Here is a 23,866-nt window from a genome sequence, read left to right on the forward strand (position 1 = left end):
TGTGTGTGTGTGTATACAGCCTTCAGTATCTTTGGTAACTTAGACCTGTTAAATTACACCTAGTGTTTTTCAAATGTAGCATTAGCTGACAGATAGCTCCTATACCAAATTCAAATTTATATTATTATGTTTAAAAATATAATGTAGTTTAAAGTGTTAAAGACATAAGTTCTGACAGGAGAATTTGTTTCTGTTATCATCAGTGACACAACTACTTTTGCATTCAGGGATATGTTTGGAAGCAGATTCATGCTTAAGCTTCCTTTTTAATTTCCTTCTGAGGTCAAAGAAGGAATACTGTCAGCTAACCTGAACACTTCGGTTTGAAAATTTTAGAATATAGACTTGCAAGCAATTGCAATCACTGAATTTCGAGAGCAGTCTGGTGTAAAGGTATACTGTAGCTATCTTGAAATCATACAGTGTGGACTATGTGGTACTCTTCTACTTAAACACTGGACTCCTGAATAGTTAAAGATCTCATTTCCTGTTCTTCAACTGCTTTGGGAACAGTTTTCTCCTTCATGCAATTTTGCAGTTAATGTGGTTGCCCCTACTTTATCCCAGGCAGAGATCATGCAAATTTCTGGTGTTTCTCCATACCTGACACCGAATCTACTATGTTGTTTTATATAATTCTGTTTAACTTCATCTATGAAATGCATTCAGTAATTTTTTCAGATTGTTAGGTTTGATTGGGATGGTTCAATATGCCTCAATAATGTGATTTTGCACTTTGATTTGTTTCATTATAGAATGTCTAATGCCATCTGCCCACTTAAAATGAATCCAGACTTGCAGGGTAAGGATTTTTCTCAGTTGTTACCAACTTTTCTCGAAAGATGTTTCTGTATCTGTTTACAAGGAAACTACTGAATTGTAATGAAGTCACACAATTCTCAGAATCTCTGTGCTACAAAACTTAATTGACAAATTACACAGCTGTTTTGCCATGCCTTCTTTTAGATCTGTCATGGCACCTTCCCTGCCGTTACCACCTTGATTCATGGAATGATCAAGCATGCAAGGGTTATGTTTCTGAATTTACAATATAAATCTTTTTTCACATGTTCTAGAATGGGATGTCTATACACTCCCATTTTAAGTATAAAATTGTAGGTGATATTCCACCTGCTACGCAGCCAGTAGTGCACAATACAAAACAAAAAGTAACCAGCTGCAGATGTCCGGTACATGCAGGAATTCTTTTGTCAGCATCTCAACAAAAGGCATTTATGGGTCTTGAGTTAAAATTCTCAGAACTCTCTGCAGAATGATTTCATGCTGGTTTTCTGCCCAAGGGGAAAGTTCCATCCCTATGAGAAATGCATTTAATTGTTCTGCTAAGTAGTCTCTCATAAATAATTAGCCTGGTATATTTTATATATACATAAATTTTTATGTATTTATTTATTTTTACTGTTGATTTGTATGCTCATGCAAGTTAATTCTGAACTATTGCTTGACTGACACAAAATGCCCTACTGTGATACTAGATATTGCCTACCAGAATGAATTAGAACTACAGATATAGTGAAAACAAGTTTATAGCAAATGGCTGTTAAAACAGATTCTCCTTATTTACAAAGCCATATTGCATGTGGAAAGTATTTAAGATGGATTATGTATGTTTCTAATGTTTCTAAGTAAGAAAATAAACATTTGGGACTTACTGAATAGTCCACTGAAAACTCTGGGAATCAGTATTTCTTTCAAAAAACCTTTGGATCACATTACTAAGAAAGAGAACTGATACTGCATGGAAGTAAAAACTCATTTTTCACACTGTATGACATGCTACTCTAGATCTTGAAATAGTACCATGAAACATAATGTGACAAGAGCAGGAGTAGACAGATGGTATGGCAGATAGGGCTTATTTCTATCTCCTGCTTCTGGGAACCAGCAGAGCCCATAATTTGCTGACTATTAACATTAGTCCGCAACATTTGTGTGGAACCATTGCACACAGATTGGCCCATTTCCATACTAAACAGATAGAGAGTAAAATGAATTGTTTCTGCCTGCCCGGTTATGCATATTATTTGTTGCTTATGCTTTTGTGATCAAGACCTTTTCTTTTTCTTTTTTTTTTTTTTTTTTTCTTTTTTTGTCGTGCAGCTCTAGATATGTGTAAAGTAACAGGTGTAAGTCAAGTTCTGAAACCCTTACTTTCCACACAGAAAATCATCCTTTAGTGATGTGAAATGGATGACCTGAAATAATGCAAGGGCATAGGATTTAGTTGAGAAACTTGAGTGAAATTACTAAGCAGAGATGTCAAAAGCTAGTTGCCCTGCTAAACTGCTTATAATACAGTTCCAGATGTTGATCTTGGCAGAAAATTTGTTTAATGCTTGGAAAAAAAAAAAAGGCATCCAGAACAATAACTCCACTGTACAGACTGACAAACTGTTCCATGTAGAAAAACATCTCTACTCTGACCAAGAATGTGTTTTGCCTAGAGGTACTGTTTCAGTATGATCTTACCTAAAAGTACATGTACTGCATATCCGTTTTTCAGACTTAATTCCTGAAGAAGCAGATGTGCTTTGTCTGTTAAATACAGTTTTTCCGACTCATCATGCCACTGGCAGTAAGACGATTTTCCTTACAAAGCTATGGGAAAAATAAAAAGTGCTTTCATTTTTATCAAAATTTGTCAGAATTTTCCTTGAAAAAAGTGTTGTGGGTTTTGACCAAGTCAAAATTAGGTTCAGTTGGGTTTTTTTTGTTTGTTTGTTTGTTTTTTTTTTTTTTGTGTGTGTGTGTGTGTGTGTGTGTGTGTGTTTTGGTTTGGTTTTTTAATTATCTACTCTATTATTTTTTTTCAGAGGCTTTCAGTGACATTCAGAGCTCCGTCTACAGAACAGCCCTAAAACTACGCTCACTACAAAGTCTGTGCCAGTGTTAGTAGATGAAGAAAATTATGTGCTTTTACGGCAAGAGGAATGTGTAAAAATTCTGTGTTGCTGCCACCATGAGTTATTACACTACTTTCCTCTCTCATTTTCCACCTGAAAAATTCAGAGTGCATTATAAATGCTTAAGAGCTAGATAGTTTTTTGTATCTGTCTTCTCCCTATTTGAATATACATTGGAGTATATTAGTAAATTCTAAATGCATGAGAGAACTAAGGTGCTATTTCTATCTACGTTGTTATATAGACATCACTGACAATTAATGAATCTTTATCTATATATTATCTGTAGGAGTTGAATTATTGGAAGTAATCATAGCTAATCAGAAATGTGTATACAGGCACTAGAAGAATTAATGAGAATTACTGTGCTACAACATTATAAATATTATAATGTGCACATATTATAATGTTACAAGTATTAATGAGAAATGTTGTAAGTATTAATGAGAACAAACCAAAATATGATAGATAGAAAACCCCAGCCTAGCACTCATTCTCCCTGCATTTGAAGTAATAATTCTGGAATTTTCCAATGTTAACAATCTGTTGCTGAAAATGTAGTTATTACAAGTCAAATGTTTAGGGCAATGTCAAAAGATGTCTAGTTTGTGGTTGTGGCCATGTGTATTTGAGTACGCTCTGTGAACATATTTGGCTGGATTTCAGCCCTGGCATGCTAAATCTGCCTGGTGCTGTGTCACAGCATGGAGGTACCAACTCACAGAGGCACTGGTTTTCATTAGCTCTATTGCTTAGACCTCCATGTTGCCACAGCATTCATAGAAACTACTCCACTTACCCTCTTCCTTTAACACTGGTGACCAGAATTGCACACAGATGGAGCTTCACCACTGTCTCACACTGATACTTTCAGTCTTCACTGGAAAGACAATTGGTGACATATTCTAGGGTCTTCTCTCCTTCTTCAGCAGCCTTATTGTTTTGAGAGTGATGAGAGATGAATACATGCATATACTCCAATCATCCATTATTAATTCTAATTAATCGTGCTTCTGTTGTACTGGATGTGTCCTTTAAGCAGTCATAGCTCATTCTTCCCACTGGGTATTAGTTATGATACATTTTATAGTATAGCATATTAGCAACTTTCTTGGACAAAGTATCTTATTTCTCTTTGTATCTGGAATGAGAAGAAACCCCCCTCCAAAGTACACATTGATTCCACAGTCCTAATGGAACTTAATTTTGAAATACAAAATGGTGCATGAATTCGTGGTCTCTCTTTCTACATATATAATGAAATGTAGCTCTACACTTTAGTTGCAGTCACTGTGCTGTTTTCATTTGTAATTTGCGTGCAGTTCATTATGTTATTTTCCTTCCCCTCCTATTTCAAAATTACCTCCAGAAAATTTTAGTTGAGCTGTTCTGCTCTTACAGCCTCACAAGCTGTGCTGTATCCCTAAACCCAGTGAGATCTTTTCCTGTTTGTTTGGGTTTTTTTTGAGTCACATGCTGTGTTAAACTTAATTGTCCAGACTTACTTCAAGTAGGTACTTCTGATTAAAAAAGAGAGGTCCAGCTTCCACTCAAGAGAAAGCAGGAATCCTCATTTGTTTCTTCTTTTGTTTTCCCACAGTGGATTTGATCAATGTTTCTCTGATTCAGCACATTGTATCAAGTGAGCAGAGGCAGAGAGAAAAGGAGATTTCTCTGAAAGTGCAGCGGCTCTCTGGAATGCTGAAGGAGCTGTTTGAAAGAGCAAGGTTAGAAAAGCCAGGCCAGGTAGATCCAAGAGCTGCTGAATTCACACTGAGCCTGCTAGAAGCCATGTATGACAGGTGAGAGAGAGCACAAATATAAATCCATCTTACGTCACTTCTGTATTAAACTCTACCGTGATTATAGTATTTTCTTTAAGTTGTGCACAGTGTATTGAAGATACAGGAAGGTGGGGCTCAAAACATTAGAAGAGAAACAGTACTAAGAAAATTCCAAAAAGTCTGGATGTCTGCCTGCCTATACTAGCTCCTTCTGTGAACGTCAGTGTACTAAGAGAGACTCACTCACTTGACAGCCAGGGTACACTTCTGAATAAAAATCCGTATTTGCCTTTGTATATGCACAGGTAAAGACTTTACCAGCCATTTCTCATTATTCATTTTTCTCCAGCTTATTCACAAACAATATGGATTAATTCATTAGAATCATAGAATTGCTTAGGTTGGAAAAGACCTTCAGGATCATCAAGTCCAACCAGAACCTAACCATACTACCTTAACTTTAATAACCTTCCACTAAATCATGTCCCTGAACACCACATCCAAATGGTTTTTAAACACATTCAGGGATGGTTTCTCAACCACCTCCCTGGGGAGCCTATTCCAGTGCTTAACAACCCTTTCTGTAAAGAAGTTTTTCCGGATATCAGACCTAAATTAATCTTAGGAATGGTTCATTACAGCATCAGATTTAAAATAAAAGGCTTAGTTCATTGTTGAGTTTACTCACCACAGATGAAATTAATTCCCTCTTTCATCAGAGCAAAGCTTTTTACTGAGAATGTAAGATATAGATATTCTACAAGATTCCGTGTTGAATTAATCATACAATTATTACTATTTAAGATCCCATGTTATTAATTTTTTGTACTTCCAACATCAGTAAAGTCTAAGAATAAATAGATGTATTTCAAATCAGAGCTAAAAACATCAAGTGTCTTTTGTAATTTTCTTGCTGTAAGTATCACCTCAGGAAAACCATTTAGAAGAATCTCCTAAATAGGACTATTTCGGTCTTTTTTTCCTGTTTTGCAAGGATGGTGTATTACTTTCTTCATGCTGTAATATCTTTTTATAAATCTGTTTCCACAAGCTGCATAAATAGGATAGAAAATGCATTTTGTAATTTTCTTCATAACATGTTTTCTCTTTGCTGTTCTCTGCTTTCCATTGCCAATTGAAAGTAATTCAAGGCAAGAACATACAAGTGCTCTGCCATGTCTCTGTGGTTGTTTAATTGCATGCTTACATAAACTTTTATAAGGGTTTTTTGGTTGTATACTTCATGAGATTTGAAAATAATTGTCACAAAAATGTTCTTGTAAGTTTCAGTAAACAGCAATGTGGTGAATATTGTATGCATGTTCTATTTGAATTGCAGTGCAATTAAAGGAAGTTAATCCAAGAGGTAGGTGCAGGGGTATGTCTGGGGCTGCAGTGAGGTTACCTCATGATAAAGTAGAAAAAACAGATTGTAGTCCTGCTTTCTCATCCATACTTGGAAAGGCCTTCTACAAGTAAAGAGGATGATAATTAATTAATTACTTTTAGAATGAGTATTATAAGAATAAAATTACGTTTTAATTAGAATGTGAGATTTTAAGGAGATATTGTATTTTTGTTCTAAGATTGAATGGTATCTTGCACGTTGTAGTCACGTTCAGTCACAAGGAGTCCTAGACATGAAATATCACTGCAGCGCTACATCTGCTGTGTACATACAAAAGAATATGAATGTTGAAGTTATCTTACAGCATAGCTATTTTTTCTCTTTAGAGGTTTCAGGTTTTGTGTTCTTGGTGTATGTAACGTAATTGATTTTATTTTTCTAGCTCTGGAACAGGTTATATCAAAACTAGATCTGCTGCAGCTGCCCTAATTGCCCTTTCAGGAGACACTCTACTTGCTAAATACAGAGGTGGGAAATGTACAGTTTTATATACTGTGTAAAATACTGAATCTTGAGAAAATACTCAAGTTGGATTTTTTTTGTTTGTTTGTTTGTTTGTTCTACTTTAAAAAATTATAAATCTGATGCAGAAAGTAAATTAAGTTGTAGGAAAAGGCTGATGCAGAAAAGTACTTGCTCATCAGTGTTCATATTCATCTCTGCAAAATGGTCAGAGCTCAGTAATGAAGACCAAGTTCTGTTTGTCTAGCAGAAAAGAACAGAAACCCTTTGTTTTAAATTTCATTAGAGCCAAGAAACAAATGCATGTATTTGATCCAGGAAGTCCTTAGGGATCTTTTAAACATTAGACAAGAAATGCTTAAAGAAGTATAAAAGATAAAGTTAGCCCAGTGCATGGAGCAGCACAAAGGCTTCCACCTGAATTAAATGCTCAAAATGGAGAACAAATGAACTTCAAGAGGCATATTGGCTTCATACTCTCCCATTGCTTATTATGCGTTTTTTTTCAAGTTACTTGGAATTGACAATTCACAATTTAAACAGGATATATTTAACTATGCTTCTTACAGCCATGAAAATGAGCTTCGTGTTTCCTCCATCCTTCCAGTCTTAACTTTTAAGAATAAGAGATTGCTTTAATTTCATTCTTAATTTGCTATTCTCCATTTTCTCTTCTCCCTGTTGGGGTAAGTATAGTCAGCAGTCACTGAGTGCTTGCTAGATTTGACAGTTAAAGGAGAGTTGTTTTCAGAGGTTTACTTGATACTTTGTAATAATCATGCAGATGTTTTGAGAATAAGTAACTGGAAGACTCCTCAAGCCCTTTTAGGATTCTAGTTTCCTTTCTCTGGTTGTTTCCAGCTTTCTTTGAGTTTTATGCTGTTCCTGGTGGGAAGAAGGCCTTGATTACCTGTAGTGCTCTGAGAAGCCTGCTAACAGACTTGAATCAGGTAATGTTGTTGCAGTGCTTTTAGGTAACAAGTCTCACAGGAGGAATTCTAATCTGAAAGAAGAACATGTATTGTTGATACTTCTTATGTTTGATTATATTATGGGACTGATGTCAGCAGGGCACCGTGTGGACTTAGGGATCTATCACGCAAAGCAGGCAAAATAATCAAATTCTCTAGCTATTTCTTAGTCTAAATAATGTCTGACATCGGTATCTGTGTATTCATTTTGCCTGAGCTTAAAGGTTCTGGGAACAGCTGCATGCAGCCATTGCTAAAGCAATTTCTATCTTCAGATGCTTGCACTCACTAGAATAGCTTGCAATTGTAGAGTAATGCCTTAGCATGCAAGTATTTCCAGCTGAACTGGTGCTAAAAATGGGGTCTTAGAATGATTCCTGAGGTTTAAACCTACTATCTTTCAGTATTCTAATGTAGCAACATAGTATATTGATCCATTAGAATAAGTGAGCTGGATGCAAATCATTCTGACACCTGTTGAACTCCGAAACTGTGCACTGATGGTATGAATCTGAACAGCTTTTCTTGAGGAGAGTATGTCAAATGGAATTTCTATAGGCTCTTCACCACCTGTGTGCTGTCACCATCTCAGTTGAGCATGATGGGAAGATCTGTTTTTTATTGAGGTGCTTCTAAGCCTTTCTTCTCAATGCAGATCCCAGCCATTGTAGGAGAAGGCTGCACTTTGTCTTGTGTGGAAATTGCTACTCACAACTGTTTCCAGGGGGTGAGTGAAATTCAGATGTCCTGGGAAATTACTTTGATTGTTGATGATAAATTAAGATTGGAAGTGCATCACCATATGACATATACCAGTATATACTTTTAAGAAGCAGGGCTGTTTGTCATTTTCACAATATAGAGGAGTGATATCTATGGAAAAGATGCTCAGTAAGATACAGCCGAAGACTTACATTTATTCTAAACCTTTTAAATCCAGAGTGTTTTATATGAGTGAAAAAATCCCTGCTAGTAGAGTCCAATGTATGAACTTACATTAATAACTGTAGATGAGACACTAGTTCTTTTCAAGTAAATGGCTGAACTCGAGATGTGTATTTTTTCCAGGTTCTGAATTCAGGAATTGTTGAAGAAAAATTCCTGTCTTGGCTGAGATCAGGACCTGCTCTTCTGCAATGGCTCCCTACATGTTACAGATTATCAGCCACAGAAAGGGTTTCTCACCATGTTAGATGTAGAGTCTGCAAGACATTCCCCATTACAGGCCTCAGGTATGTCAGTAACTACTGTAATCTATAGTACCCATGTAGAAAGTTTTTGCTATTGTGTTTGCATACTCTGCAGGCTGAAACTACTATGTTAAGCAATAGACATTGAACATAACAAATCAGATGTGGGAAAGTGAGGGCTATCCCAGGCTCCAGCTTGACTCAGGCTTCCATCCTGTTTCACTTTATTTCACTGGCACAGGCATTATTATGGACACTTATGGAAAGTAAACTTGCAGATCAGTGGTAAAGCCATAAATTGAGCTTATGTGTCTCATTTTATAGTTCTTTTTCCCATAATCAGTTGGGCATATTAACTGTCTAGTTAAGTTAGCCATCTTACAACTTTATTCAACTCAGTAAAAATACCTCCTGATTAAAAAATAGACATTACCTTGGACCAGAATGCATAGAACAGCGTTTTACTGTTACTGTCTTCTCACTAACAGTAAGATTAGAGGGTTTGTGGTTTTTTTCTTTCTGAATTTTTGTGAAGTTACATTACAGTTCAGTGAGAACAGCAGATAGAGGTAAGCTAAAAGAAACATGTGAAGATGTCACTGCATTTTCAAAAATGATACTAGAACAACTGTGGTGGTTTTTTTGGACTGAAATTCATTGCAGCAATTTAATAATACCAAAATTCATGACTGGATTCTGGAGATTATTCCATTGTCATGTGAACAAAATAATTCTTGCTATTCAGAAAATGCTGGTGAAAATCTTTATTCTAACTTAGGTGCTTCTCTGCATTTCAGAATGCAGGGACATGAATTTCTGGTAGTCAAGCTCACTTACATCAAGTTCTCAGTTGCAAGGAAGTAACTTAATCCTTTAGTTTACTTTCACAGGTATCGCTGTCTGAAGTGCCTGAATTTTGACCTTTGCCAGGTCTGCTTTTTCACTGGCCGTCTCAGCAAACCACATAAGAGTTCACATCCTGTTGTGGAACACTGTGTGCAGGTAGAGTCCTACTCCCCTGTTCTGGTTCTTTATATGGACAATTTGACAATACACTCTTGAGCTAAACTGATTATAAAATTATGTATATGTCAGCCATGGTACCCATGAGACATTAGGATTTATTTATCTGAGAACAGTGAGTCAGAGAAAAGAAAAAAAAGAAGACTTCTAACTTAAGAAATGTTCTGTTCCGAAATAACTGAATAGAGACATGAAATGTCAGACTGCAAGTCCTCTTCCCAGGGAGATGTTTGGTTAATATCTTCATTAAAAATAATATAGAGATGTTAGTTCCTCCAAATATCCTTCCTTATGCTCCATGAGAAAACAGAACAATCAAATGACAACTTATCTCCTCGTGCAGAGATTTCTATTAGGGACATTCAATTGAATGTGTATGGGGAATGCATGGGAAGGTGTGAATGTCAAAGCATGAGAAGGAGGGATGTGTCAAAGTCAGGAGATGATTCAACCTAGATTAGTTGGTCAGCAAGCTCATAGCCCTTCCATAAACACAGCTTCTCAGGATGCTCAGATTAGGAAAATAAAAAACAACCTGAAAAAAAGGACAAAGCCATTTGAAGATAATGTAAAGGTAAAGGACAAGACTTGTGGTAAAACATCCAAAGAGACAGAAGATAGCAAATAAATCCTCATGACCCACAGAACTGAGCAAAGGTGGAGTGACAAAAGATCATGACTGTGAGTTCCTAAAGGAATTAAAGGTGCATCTGAAAAACAGCGCAGTGCATGTAACCCAGGAGTCTGAAGGAGAACTGGCATCTCTTTTCCTCCATGTGTGAGTCACTGTAGTCATACCATGTGGATACATAGATCTTGGTGTGTGAATGCTGGAGAGAGCACCTGAACACATGCACAGTAGTACTTCTGGACGAGTTAGTGTGAGCGAGTGAAATAAATTTTGCTTTAAAATTAAGTCCTCTTTCTCTCTTAGGCTGCATGACATTAAGTTTTCCTATGTTGTTGCTGCAGTATTGCAACTGAATAGGTGTTCTCAAGTTATGTAGAATGGGGTGTGTTGGAACGGACCTTTAAGATCTGGTTCCAACCCCCCTGCTATAGGCAGAGACACCTCCCTCTAGACCAGGTTGCTCAAAGCCACATCCAGACTGGCCTTGAATGCTTCCAGGGAGGGGGCATTCACAACCTCTCTGTGCAACCTGTTCCAGTATCTCACCGCTCTCAAAGTAAAGAATTTCTTCCTAATATCTCATCCAAATCAACCCTCTTCCATTTTTAATTTCTTCCCTTTTTGTGAAACATGTAAATATTGCTAGTGAGCCCTTTTTCCCATACATTTTACTTTTAGCAGTTCTCAGTCAATTACATTTTTACTTTTTTTCTTTACCAGGGTGTGGGATGCTGAGATGGATTTGAAGTGTCAGCATTGTTTTTCTTTGCTGTGCTGACACCTTGTGGTAATATTACCATTGAGAAATGACTGGGATGCATGCTGTATGTTTTCTTCTGTTTTCCTGTTCAGTCTGTTAAGCCTTTCCCAATATTCTGCACCAGTCATTTTCTGGGAAAGAATTGATTCGTGTCCTGCCATACTATAGTTGTGTAGCATAGTTGTTTTACCTGCTGTGACAATTGCAAGTATGGTTTTCATTGTACTGCATAAGAGGAGGATGTGAAACACTGAAGGCTGTATACATTAAAACTTCGTATCAATTTAAAAATTACTTTTTTTCTATTGTTCAAAAGAGAATTTATGAACTAATTGGACAGAATTCTTGTTGTTCATCTCACAAACACTGTATTAAACATTTCCAGGCTGCTTTGGTTTGGCCCAGGCAGGGTATTTTGCTTACATAAGAGAACTGGAGCTGATCTTGCCTGTGGTCCTGCATCATCATCCTCTCTAGCTCCACATCTCAGACAGCAGTCATGAACCTCTTCAGCTGTTGTTCAACAGCTGGAACTTTGCACATGTCTTGCCTTTGCCTTGGGCTATGCCTACTTTTGGGCAGCACCTGTTTGAAAATTCACTCCCTTCTCTGTAATCCCTTATCCCAACAGATGTCAGCAAAGGCGAATGCAAAGCACTTTCTCTGCACTGTCAGAAACAACCTGTTTCAGGACTGCTGCAGAAGAAAAGAGGCTCAGGAAAGGAAGGTTCTGGAGATAATGGAGGAGAGGCATTTCCCTACTCACAAAAAGATTCTGTGAGTTTCTGTTTTCAATGAATTTTTTCTCTCTGAATGAAGTGTCAGGCTGTAGGATATTGCTTGATTGTGTTCTTTAAGTAAGTGACTTTGTTATGACAGACTGTGTCATGATTTTCCTGTAAAAAATTGAAAACATAAATGGGAAGCTGCTGCTTTCCCATTGTTCTGTTGCTTAACCATTATTACCATGCTGACAACCTAATGACCAGCTGTCTTAAAAGATACGTGTTTGTGTCTTCCCTCCCTCCTTCCCTATGTCATCTCTTTCTTTCCGTGCCATATCTAATGCTCAGACTAAGGTCAAGCATTGCAAATATTTAGTACCTGTCATGGAAAAACCGTGTGGGTTTTAAGTACCTCCTCTGTGACAAATTCATTGGAAATTAAGTGAATACTTCCTGCACGTGAGCCACAGTGCTTTCTCTGAGTAGCAGTTCTGTGGGATTACTCACTGTTGAGAGTAGCTGATTTTTTGCATTATGATTACAGTTCTTTTAGGTCAGTTCCATTTTGCCTGCTTTTAGTTAATGTGTAAATTCATTACTGTATTTCCACAGATTGCAGTAGTTAATGATGAGCACTGGAAGTTGTGTTACGATTTTCTGTGTAGTTACTCCTTTGCTCTGGGATTTTGGTTGATAGAATCTAGAAACTGAAGAGAACAATAATATGTGATAAGCACAAAGACTTAGGAAAGGTGAAACACCTTGCTTGTTGTGTAAAGACCTAGTAACTCTCAACATCTCATGTTTTCTGCAAATGAGAGTGAGAACGAAACAGAGAAAAAAACATCACAGCTCTCTAAAAGTTATAATAAAATAATTTCATCCTTGTGGGAAGAAAGAGAAAGATCTGGTTATAAAACTTGAACTATACTGTAGTGTATATAGTTACAATGATTGTCATAAAGAATATTATTTCAATGCTTGTTCTTCAGAATGTGGTGAAATGCAAACCATTTTCCATTGTTAATATATCCCCACTTCTTCTCAGCAGTGATACGTTTCCTCATTCTTGAATATCATTTAATCCTTCTGTGAGCAATCAAGATTTCTCTGTGATTCTCAGTGGGTTTTTTCTTACCTTATGCTTGGATTGCATTTAGTGAAAAAGAAGCATTTGAAGGTATCATTGTAGGTGTCACTGTGTGGCTGATAGGTATCTGGGCTTTTCCAGAATAACCAGCACAGCAGGATGTCTGGCCATTTCCAATCTTTTTATCGTTGAATTTCCCAAAATATTTAGCTAATGTGAAAAAGAGAAGGAACAAATTGCTCTGATGCTAATGGAAGGAGAGAAGAATCTGATGTTGAGGTTCTGTTAAAAGAGTGGAATTTGTTTTAAGAAATTTCATTCTTTCAGCCAAAATCTGCCAGTGGATATAGCTGGACCATACCTCCTCCTTAGTCAGTAGCGCAGCTGTTTCTGCCCACAGTTCTTCAGTTTTATCTTGATCCTTCAGGGTACCAAAACCATATAAAGCTTGATCTTTTCTCTACTCAGTATTTCTCTGTTGGTATACAGTCCCCCAGCAGAACTCAGTGCTTCACCATTGCCTACACATGAAAACCTGTCTCTCCCAGTGAACAACCCTATTCTGGAATCACCCAAGTTTATATCCAAAAACAGAACTGTGCTGCACAAGAATGACAATAACAGCAAGATACTGAAGCAAGGCAAGACAAAAATTCAGGTTAGTGAGACATCAAGGTGTAATAGTATTAAAGCTCGAAAGAAGACCTACCATGTTAACTATCTAATTGATCTCTAATTATGAATGTAAAAGGAATGTAATGGACAGCTTCATCTTTCTGTGAAGAATGAGGGAACTGAAAACTCAGTGAACAAGATTAGTCACTAACTCCTTGACTTCCATGACTTTTGGTAGCATTTGTAGGAATATTTGCTTTGTTAACTTTTTTCTTTTCAAATTGTCTTAGAGCAGCATGTTAAAGACTAGTTAATACTAGAGCCCTCTCTCTATTGTGAAACAAAAAATGCCATCATGACCACACATTGCAAGCATCGAGTAAGGGCATCTTAATTCTTAATAGGCTTAGACCTCCTTTGTCACTATAGCAATATAAGAGGATATTATGGGCCCTTTTTAAGGATTAAGTAGTGTCCACTTCAACTGAAATAGCTCATGCATAAAAGCTTTCCACCAATCTATTTCCAGGTTCCCTGCACAGAAACAATACTAGAGGAGTGGAAAGGATAGTGTAAATAAAAATAAGTATATAGCAGTTCTGTGTTTCTATATTTATTTGAGAGGTTCATAGTTCTGCCCTTACCTGGAAAATATGGAACACTGGGTTGTGTTCAAATCAGTTTGTGTCATCTACTCATTCTGTTCTTCCCGCAAGCCAAGAGTGCAGTGACTGCGAACTACCCTGCATGTGTCGGGTCACTCCCTTGGCTGCTACTCCTGTGCTTGTCCTTTTGAAGCAGGACTGTCTTTTAGGTCTCTGCCCAGCATGAGATGTAATGCCAGCAAGCACATGTCCACAGGAGCAATTATGAGCAGATAATGCTTAGGCATGTCATTTTGATGGTTCACACTTGTCGTTTCTGAAGACAGTGAGACACGACTATAGTGCTACTCTGTCAAATGCAATTACTGTCTTGTTGAACTTTCCCTTGGGTGGAATTCTTTTAGAGTATTTTAATACTGATTTCCAACAGTAGCGCAGATTGCTTAAAAAGATGCATACTGTAAGTCCTATGCAAGGTAACTTTTAAAAGAGTCCATAAGCTTGAAGGTCCTAGGGTCCCAACTATGGGTCTCAAAATCACCTGGTTGCCCAGGTTCCAGCGCGGCTCATGTCATGCCTCTAAAGCAGCTTATTTGGAAAACATTTGACTCCATGACTTCTGGAACTACTGTTCTGCATGGCCCAGAGGCTACTACTTGCACCCAAAGACCAGAAGTTTCTCCCTTCTACATCCAGTCTGTCTTCCTACATTTCCTTGTCCCAAAGCAGCTGCGTGACTTGGGAGAGACTGTTCCCAAATCAGAATATTTCATTTTTCAGGATTTTCAAAGAATTAGGTTTTGTTCTGACTGGAGAGAAAACATATTCTGAAACACTCAGCATGTGTCATATAACAAAGAATTTGTCCTATATTGAGCAATCTGTCAGTCCATTTTAGCAGCCGTCACAAATACATTCATGTATTTGTTGGGTGCAGTCAGTTAACTAGGAAGGTAGCAAATAAACCCATAGAACCGGTCAAATCCCCCAGTTGCCATGCCTGTTCATAACAATTCGCAAAGAAAATAAAATTTTATTGCTGGTAAGTTATGAACAGATATTTTTCTGTGTTTTATTTTAGGCAATTGCATTTTGTGAAGCAGAGATGTTAAAAATGCATGATTCCATCAGGAGTATTCACAATAAGAGCAGGTAGGTAAAAACAGTATTTCAGTGACCACTGATTTCTGGGCAATTGTTGTGGTTTAACCTGCTAGATGGCTCGGTACCACACAGATGTTCACTCACTTCCCCTCACCCTCTGTGGAATGGAGAAGAGAATAGGAAAAAACATAGAACTCCTAGCTTGAAATAAAGACAGTAAAATAGGACAAAAAGGAAGGAGAAATAATAATAGTATATAAAACAAAAGATGCACAGTGCAACAGCTCACCACCTCCTAAATCCAAAACACAGCACAGTACCAGCTAGGAGGAAGAAAATTAACTCTATCCCAGCCAAAACCAAGACAGCAATACAGTGAATGATTTTGAGATTTTAAATAATTCCTCTCAAGTGAGGATGAATGAAAAAAGTCAGCAACAAAAGTTGCAAGTGAAGATCACTGGAAAAACAGTTTCAGGCAAAGAAAAACCCTTTGACCTAAAGCTTATCATAACCGAATGAATGAATTACATTACACATGGGAAGTTTTTTGTTATTGTTTGCAGACCAGTTTACAATGTTTATGTCTGCTCATAGAACCAAACTCTAAGGTAGTTAAAAGCAGTCATTAATTTACAGTAAAGGCCCATTAAATGCTTTAATAGGGGACCAAAATGTAATATTAAATTTGAGGTGATCTATCTTGTCCCATTCTGACAAATTGTGCATGATTTCAGTGAAGCTGATGTTGCTGTTGTCTGTGTAAGCCAATGAATGCACACAAAAAAATGAATCAGATAAACTTCTGGATGTAACTAAATGAGACAGATAACTGTTTTGTCTGGGTAATATTTGGCAGTTGGCTTATTACTGCATCATTAACAAGTTTTTCTCTCTGTCTTCACTTCAGCCATGGGAAAGGCAGAAATGTATTTCTGCCCAGGCTTCTTAGAGATCCCACTTCTAGACCAGAGATATGGTAGTAGTTTTAACATGCTGTGTTCTGTGTAGGTAATTTCTAAATCTTCCCTGTGTGTGAGAGAGTGAAGCTTCTAATCATTAAAGTCTCAGTATCATTTCAAGGGAAAGTGGCCTGCACAGGGTCTTGTTGGTATTGTTAAACAAGCTTTACAGAATGCCAGGCACAACAAGGGATTCAATTAGAGAGGGAAAGGCTGCTTTTTTTCTAATGATGCCTACAGAAAAAGGATGCAAATCTTTTGCAGATCAGAGATTTGCCTTAAGAACTGCCTGAGAGGTTTGTTCCTAGAAAAGGGACTGCTCTTTGTATTGCAGCTGTCTTTATGGGAATGGTAAACCCCAAGATGCAAGTCTCTGTCCTGGCTGCACTTCCACTCAGCTTGCATCTTTCCCCCAGTACATTCCTGTTCTTGATAATTCTGTGTGTACAGCCCAGTTCCTGAAATGCTGTCATCTCAGACAGAAGCTCAACTGACAAATAGAAGAAAGCTTGCTCTACAGTGTTTGCGCTTTTCCATGTTTGGAAATACGTGTGTTTGTAATGGATCTAGAAGTATTCCCACACTCCTGTCTCCCTGAAAGGTACATGAAGAAGCAATTGAATAAATGGAAGCACAAAGTGCAATTTCTTCATAACTGCCAGGAGGACAGAAGCTTCAAAATACAGGCAGAACTCCAAAGCCTGAGAGCAAGCCATGAAATCCTGCAAATGGAGCTGTGTGAAATGAAGCAAGAAGTAAAGGTATAGTGATAAAATTAATGAAGAATCTTCTCAGCTATGGACAGTTACCGAACACTAACCACTGCTTTTCTTGCAGACCACTTCCCTTGAGTCTATTTCATGCATTCTCTGTTTATCTGCTCAGTCAGCTCCAGTTTTTACCTTCATAGAGAGCAGGTAGGCTCTTTGTGGCAGGGATTTTCTTCTCATTCTAAATATATTTAGCACTTAGTACAGGTAGACATGTCTGGGATATTTAGATAATACTGCAATGAAGATAATGAGAAATAATTCCGATAAGAGTGGGAAAATGGTTCTCAGAGGAAGTATTAGATATTTCATTGCAGTTGTTCCTTTAGAGAGGAATGCTATATAGACACAGAATAAATAAAATTCTGTTCTATCATTCCTAATTGTTGTCTTGTACCGGGATGTAATGCAGACCTCCTAGAGAAAATTTTTTTTTTTCTTTTCAGTTATATTAACTCTTGTTCATTTGAACTGTCTCTGAGGTTCTGAAGAGATTCTGTGTTACAGGGAACTCATACGTATTTTACACTACAGCATTTTGTGGCATTTTCTGCCATGCAACTTTTAGACTGTTTTCCAAGTCAAACATTTAGGAATACAAGACACATCTGCAGTGCACAGCTTTATGGCACTTGCACATGGAGTCCGATATGACCTGGCATGCCACCACACTGCGTGCTGTAACGCTGCCCTGTCCACAACATGCAGGATTGACTGCGCAAATGCAGCCAGGTGCCCGGTGTATGCACAGTTAGTTCAGTGTTCATGCTATGGTGTTTGCCATCCTGATGCAGTATAGAAAATTCCAAATAGATTTGTGGCACCAAAGCTAGCCTGGTTTTGGAATTGTGCATGTCGGTGGTTGTGAGGTGTTTGATAAGTGCTTAATTTGCATATATGGTTTTTCCCCTAGTTTAATTCTTTTAGATTGACTTTCCTGCAAATTTAGTCTTTAGAACACTATTTTCTTCAATTTTCAATGGCATTGAAGCATATGTCCTCAGATTGGAATTGTGGGAAAAAATGGCACATAGATCTATCCAAACTCAAAGTTTTATTTCACCGCAGGAAAATAACTTTATTTGTAAAAATTATTGGGTAAAGTACACCAGAAATTATATATATATATATATATTAATCTGTCTCAGAATGAATTTTCCCACCTATTTTACCAACACGCAAAAACAACAATTATTTTCATAATATATTTTCTGTTTTTTCTACTGTAGACAATGTTACAGTCAACAGCACATCCTTCAATTTCACTGTGTCAGAGTACGATGCCAAGAGATCAGCATGTTCTTCAGGAAAGCAAAATGCAGGGTGAATTATATCCTGTTCAAATAAAACCCATTTGCAGAACAAGTTCAGATTGGAAAGCTTTGAATCACCTCAACTCTGCAAATAGAATACAGGTTTTAGAGTCACCTGAGGCTCCTGCTACAGTGGACTTCATGTTCTCAGAAGACCTGGTGAAGTCAGTGACCTTGCAGAGTGACAGAGTTTTCATGGGACAGTTCAAAAAAATAAAAGATAATCAAACATATCTGCCTGAATTGATGGAAAACTACGACAGTGGCATCCTAAGGAATACAGCTGTTACTCCTGCTGCAATACAGATACCATCTGATGAGGAGTTCTGTGATGAAGTGGACCTGCAGCAGCTAGTGGTGAAATTGATGGATGCGTTGTCTCTTCAAGCCCAACCAGGTACGACTTCTCTTAGTTATCTAGACATTGTCTTCTCACCTTCATCCAGTTTTCTCTGTAAATCACTCATAGTCATTTAACTCTCACAGGAAACTCAGAATCTTGCCCTTGCCGTTATAAAAGTACTGCATAGCTGTAAGGTGCAGGATAGGTGTACTGTAAGGTGCGGAACTCACTCCGTTAAGGTAGACTATAGCCCCTAATACCTGAGTAATTTAAAACAAGCATGTAAGAGGAAGTCAGTCTCTGCAGTCAATTGAGGAGCAAACTTATACTGATCAGGTGCACCGCAGGTCTTTTCTGTTGTCAACTAATGCTCTGACACAGTAACTTTTGCTCTAGTCCTAGGCAAACTTTCAGCTGTACAAAATGCTTTTGTAATCAATAGTCTTACTACAGCAAAACTTTGTTCAACACTCATTATGATAATGAGGTTGTAATGAGGAGAGTAACAGAAAAAGCTGCTGCTTATACAGAATTGTATATAATAGAGATTTATGAAGATATGTTAGAGTTCTGGCAGCAACCAAGTTTTCTGAAAGACCTGTTCTTCTGTACTTTTCAGATCAACAGTCAGCCTTGAAGCAGCATTTCTTCTCTACAGCTGAACGTGTTTGCGGATCCTTCTCTGATCTCATCAACCAGGTAACTGCCAGCTTGGAAGTGACAGAAAATGGCATTCACCTTACAGCTCCACTGGACTATTGAAGGTAATTAAAGCCATGTCACACACTTTAAAATATCTCAGATGTTGCACTGTAGTAACCAAGCCTAACAGATTTCTGCATTTAACAACTTCACCAGGAACCATAAACAGTGTTAGAGAATAACATTTCTTATCCGTTAATGGTTTCTAGCTCCCGTACAGTAGATACAGGGCAACTGATTAAAACGAGTGCAACATCACTAATGCTTCACTGGCTTTCACAACTGTCCTGTACTCTCTTTTCATTGCTATATAACTGATAATGAATTGTGTTTCAGAAACATTTTTTTTTCCGATAAAAATGGCTTGATGCAGTGGTTTCAGTGATATATTGTCTATCAAGATTTTTTTTCTTAGTCTAAATGAAAGGAATACATTCTTTACTGTGAGATATCTCAGGACTCAATAGTTACATTATTCCAAATATTGAAAAATACATATTTAAAGGAAAAAAAAATGTTTAGAACATTTAAGGGAATTTAGTTGCTCTAGATGAACTGTTCCACTATGGATTGGTATATATGTATTTATACTAGTATAGAACAGTTATTAAGAATGCAATGTCTAATCCAGAATGGTTAATAAGAATGTAATGTTACCTACGGCATTAAAATGTGTGAGAGGTCATTTCTAATTGGTTGCTAGCACTGTATGAATCTAAAACTTCCAGAATATTAAAGATACATACAAAGCCTGCACTTACGCGTACAGGAGTACATCTGCCTATGTAAGTAAACATACAAATACTGCGTGGAAGTGTGGAAGTAGACAATTGGCAATGGTAGTAGATTGCACCTGTTGATGTAAACTGCAAGGAATCTATTAAGCCTCAGCAACAAGGAGGTTGGGGTTTGAAGAGAAAGGAATAGATCATACAAAAGAAATACTGCTTTGGCCCATTCATAGTATAGCCTAGGTTAATTTCTTATAGTGATGAGTAAATGAAAGCCTTGAAAAGAACTTACTTCATTCTTAGGAGAAAAATAATAGGACTCCTTGCTTTTCTTTCATCGCTTCTTGTTGACTACCTGTTTTTACAGCAGTACAACACCAGTGATTTCAGTGAGATACACTGGTATATTCTGTGATGATGGGAGTGTCACAATTGCATATTGTTTTATTAACAGCCATTCTGAAGGTTAAAATAATGGGTGAAGATGGGGAATATTAAAGATCTGAATGTTATTATCAGATGTTTTCCTTCTTTGAACTGTTAACTATTTATCAAGTGACTGTATGAACTGATGGCAAATTTACTAAGTGTGATTCTTCAGCCCATTTCTTTCCTCTCAGTTTTTGATGTGTCTTGGTTTAATTACTTGATAGGAATTGTGCTGTATCCCTTCAGGATGTACTGATAGTACATGGAAGTATTTTAAAGATCTGTGCTCGAAACCAGTCATGGTTCAAGAGCAATTTGCAGGTTTTTAAGGAGTTTAGTTGAGTAACTTGAATTATACCAGCTCAAGAGAGAAAAGACTCGTAATTTTATAGGAATTAGTTTGTGATGACTAAGAAAAGAAATTGAATTTGGGAAAAAAAGAAAAAAAAGGGGGGGGAAATTGCACACTCTGAAACTTAGTTTCATGTATAATGAAACACTTTAGACTAATGTGATAGAAAAGTGTAAAACTACTAAAAGTGTAGTGCTGAAGAAAAGCTGCACAGCAGACCACTTAATTTTCCACATATTTCCTCCTCATCTTTTTTTTCGTAATATGTCATAATCTCAAAGATACAGGAGCTGCCTAGAAAATGGCTAAAAATCTCATTTCTGTTTGTAACACCTCAGCTAGTTTCTTGAAGGACCTTGTACTGTGGATGGTAGTGATGGTGTTGAACGTTCCTGTTTTTTGCTGCTAGTTTTAGTCAGCAAAAGCCTTAAGTACACATGACACAAACATCCAAGAATTACAGCAACAAAGAGTGGTATGCAACTGTAGCTAACAGATTGTCTCTGGCAAATGAAGAGTGAAGAGGATGGAAGGTAAATAAACTAATTGACAAAGAAAGAGTCCAGAAAGCAGGAAACAAATAGCAGAGAGTTCGCTAGGAAGTGCATACCTCCATATGCTCGCATAAACAGATCAGTAGCTTTTCCAATATACCTGTGCCAGGAGATGCAAACAACAATCCAAACAGCATAGCTGGCTATTACTAGAAGATATACAGCAATTTCTGACAAGGCTTTAAATACTCTTCAGAGCAGGTGGTTGTGGATCAAAACCATTTGGAAACATTGACAACTGACAAATACTGGTTTGCTCAGATGCAGCATGGGACAGGCCTGGAACACAAATTCTAATGGATGGATATCTCTGAAATGTCCCTGAACCTCAGCATTTAACTTTCACTTCGCGGCAGTGAGTGAAGACTCAAGGAAGTATTTTCCACATCAGTAAGCAATTAATTACTTGCTAGCTCTCTATGAGATGAAAAGGGCAAAGTCTCAAGACTTCATTTTGTTGTTACTCAGTCCTGCACACAGTGAAGCAACCTCAGTCATAAATGTACATTCCACCCTTCTACTGCCACACTCAGACTGAGGAACTGGAAGTCAGGAGCAGAACCAGCAGAAACAATCTTGGGTCATGCCAAGATCTGCTAAGAAATTCACAGGGAAGAGGATAGGAAACAACTTTAAATTATCATTTTGAGACAGTACAGCAAATCTGCTTACATCTCATCCTCACTGTATTTGCTTTTCCTTAATGCAACCAACTTCGGAGGCCCCAGTTTATAATAAATGAATCGAAATCAAACAGCATCATCCAGCTGTGATTTTATGCCAAGTCACTGAGATCTGGATGACATAAGACCTAGATTATAAAACGGAATTAAGCTTGTGAGTCCTTCAGAGAGAAGAAAATGAAGTAGGAGTTTATGTAGGAATTCTATCGCATACATGTTTACATGAAATTTAATTCTCCTTCCTTTTCTTTTAATTGATTTCAGTACAAATAATAACACAGATCATCTCCTTTACATCAGCAATTTCCAAACGTTCTCTATAGTGGGACCTATGCTTAAGATTCATCTGTTCTCTTAAGTCTTTCTTGCACGCATTAATCCTTCCCTGCCCGTTTCTTCAAAGGCCAAATGGCTATACAGCCTGTTAATAAAAGAACTTGCTGAAGCAGAACAGTATTGTTATTTAAGCTAAGTATCTGCTTGACCAGCAATGGTATTCCTCAATTTCTGTTACTGTCTGAAGGGAGGAAGAAAGCTGCCAGTAACCTTTTTCTAAGAGATCCTCTTGTTTAGAAGGAACGTATGAAATTTCGATGTGTTTGCCTTTTCCCAAAGGGTGCTATGGAACAGAGTCTAACAGTACCTGTTTACATTCTGTTTTTGTTGTTGTTGTTTTCTAGACTTGAAAGCATATGAGAACGGATAGAATCTGTTCTACTACAGTTCCAGTCCTACTAGGCTGGGCACCAGGCCCATATTGTACTTTGTTGCTAGTCTTGGTAACTTGGGACTGTGCATGAAGATGGTCTCTCTTGTGGTAGTAGAAAGCTGTGCATAACAGGGTGTATAATCAAGATGTTATAATTTTGTATAACCAAGATGTTACAATCGCAATACAATCAATGAGAGTAAGGCAAAGCAGACAACGATCACAAAAGAGAATAAGTGGAAGAGCTTACCCTTGGGTTGAGCTCACCAGAAGATACCAAAGAGGGGATCTCCAGAAGAGATCCTTCCCCTCTGGTAGCCAGCTCTTAAATAGGTCCAGGAGGGGTGGAGCCTGGCTCCACCCCTTCCGGCAGCACAGGTGAATTGCCTTCACCTGTGCTCCTCTGGCTGACTCAAGGCTCACCTCAGGTGATTAATCAGAGGTTCAGGCCGTGACTCAGCAGTTCCCATACACAGGGCTTTCAGATACACTAATATAATTTAGATAATTAACAACAGTAGAATGAGAGGATCTGTTGTAACAATACCCTTGCCTCCCTCCCAAGTGGTAGCAGAGCACCCTTTCAGGCAGCAGCTGCAGGCAGGGGCAGGTGGGGCCATGCTCCTGTACTCACATTACTGTCATGATCACTTCTCTTGCACATTTACATGATTCTTTGAATGCTCAACTGTAAGCATGTATTCAATCCCGCTGAGCTTGGGAGGCTTCTTGAGGTTTGCTGTCTACTTTTGTAAAATCAGGATTCCATCCAATGGGATGATGAATAACATTTATTTTCTTCAGGTCCAATGGCCATTTCAAGATTTCATTTACACGTTTTCCTACTAGAACCTACAAGTTGCTGAGCACCTAATATGCTTCTGCAAATGAGTTTTGATTTGGATATTTTGTGAAGAAAAGAACAAACATTGCCATATGCTCAAGGAAAGAAGATTTGACTGAACAGCTAAATGGACCTGCCCTGGACAGCTGAATTTTGTATTTGCATACATCCAATATATCAGT

General features: G+C 37.7%; 1 protein-coding gene across 1 annotated transcript; it reads left to right on the forward strand.

Moving 5' to 3' along the window:
- Positions 1 to 654: 654 nt before the first annotated feature.
- Positions 655 to 23,859, forward strand: DYTN (dystrotelin). Its single transcript, XM_042822545.1, is given in 15 exon segments — positions 655 to 802; positions 2,835 to 2,909; positions 4,525 to 4,726; positions 6,499 to 6,584; positions 7,440 to 7,528; positions 8,205 to 8,276; positions 8,618 to 8,781; positions 9,630 to 9,741; positions 11,785 to 11,930; positions 13,458 to 13,626; positions 15,270 to 15,340; positions 16,856 to 17,015; positions 18,254 to 18,734; positions 19,300 to 19,444; positions 23,645 to 23,859. Coding segments are annotated over 14 exon segments (2,118 nt in total). The 3' UTR covers positions 19,443 to 19,444; positions 23,645 to 23,859.
- Positions 23,860 to 23,866: the final 7 nt, after the last annotated feature.

This window comes from Centrocercus urophasianus, unplaced genomic scaffold (assembly GCF_019232065.1).
Source record: "Centrocercus urophasianus isolate 14NV4802_14NV808 unplaced genomic scaffold, USGS_Curo_1.0 seq_20, whole genome shotgun sequence".
NCBI lineage: Eukaryota > Metazoa > Chordata > Aves > Galliformes > Phasianidae > Centrocercus > Centrocercus urophasianus.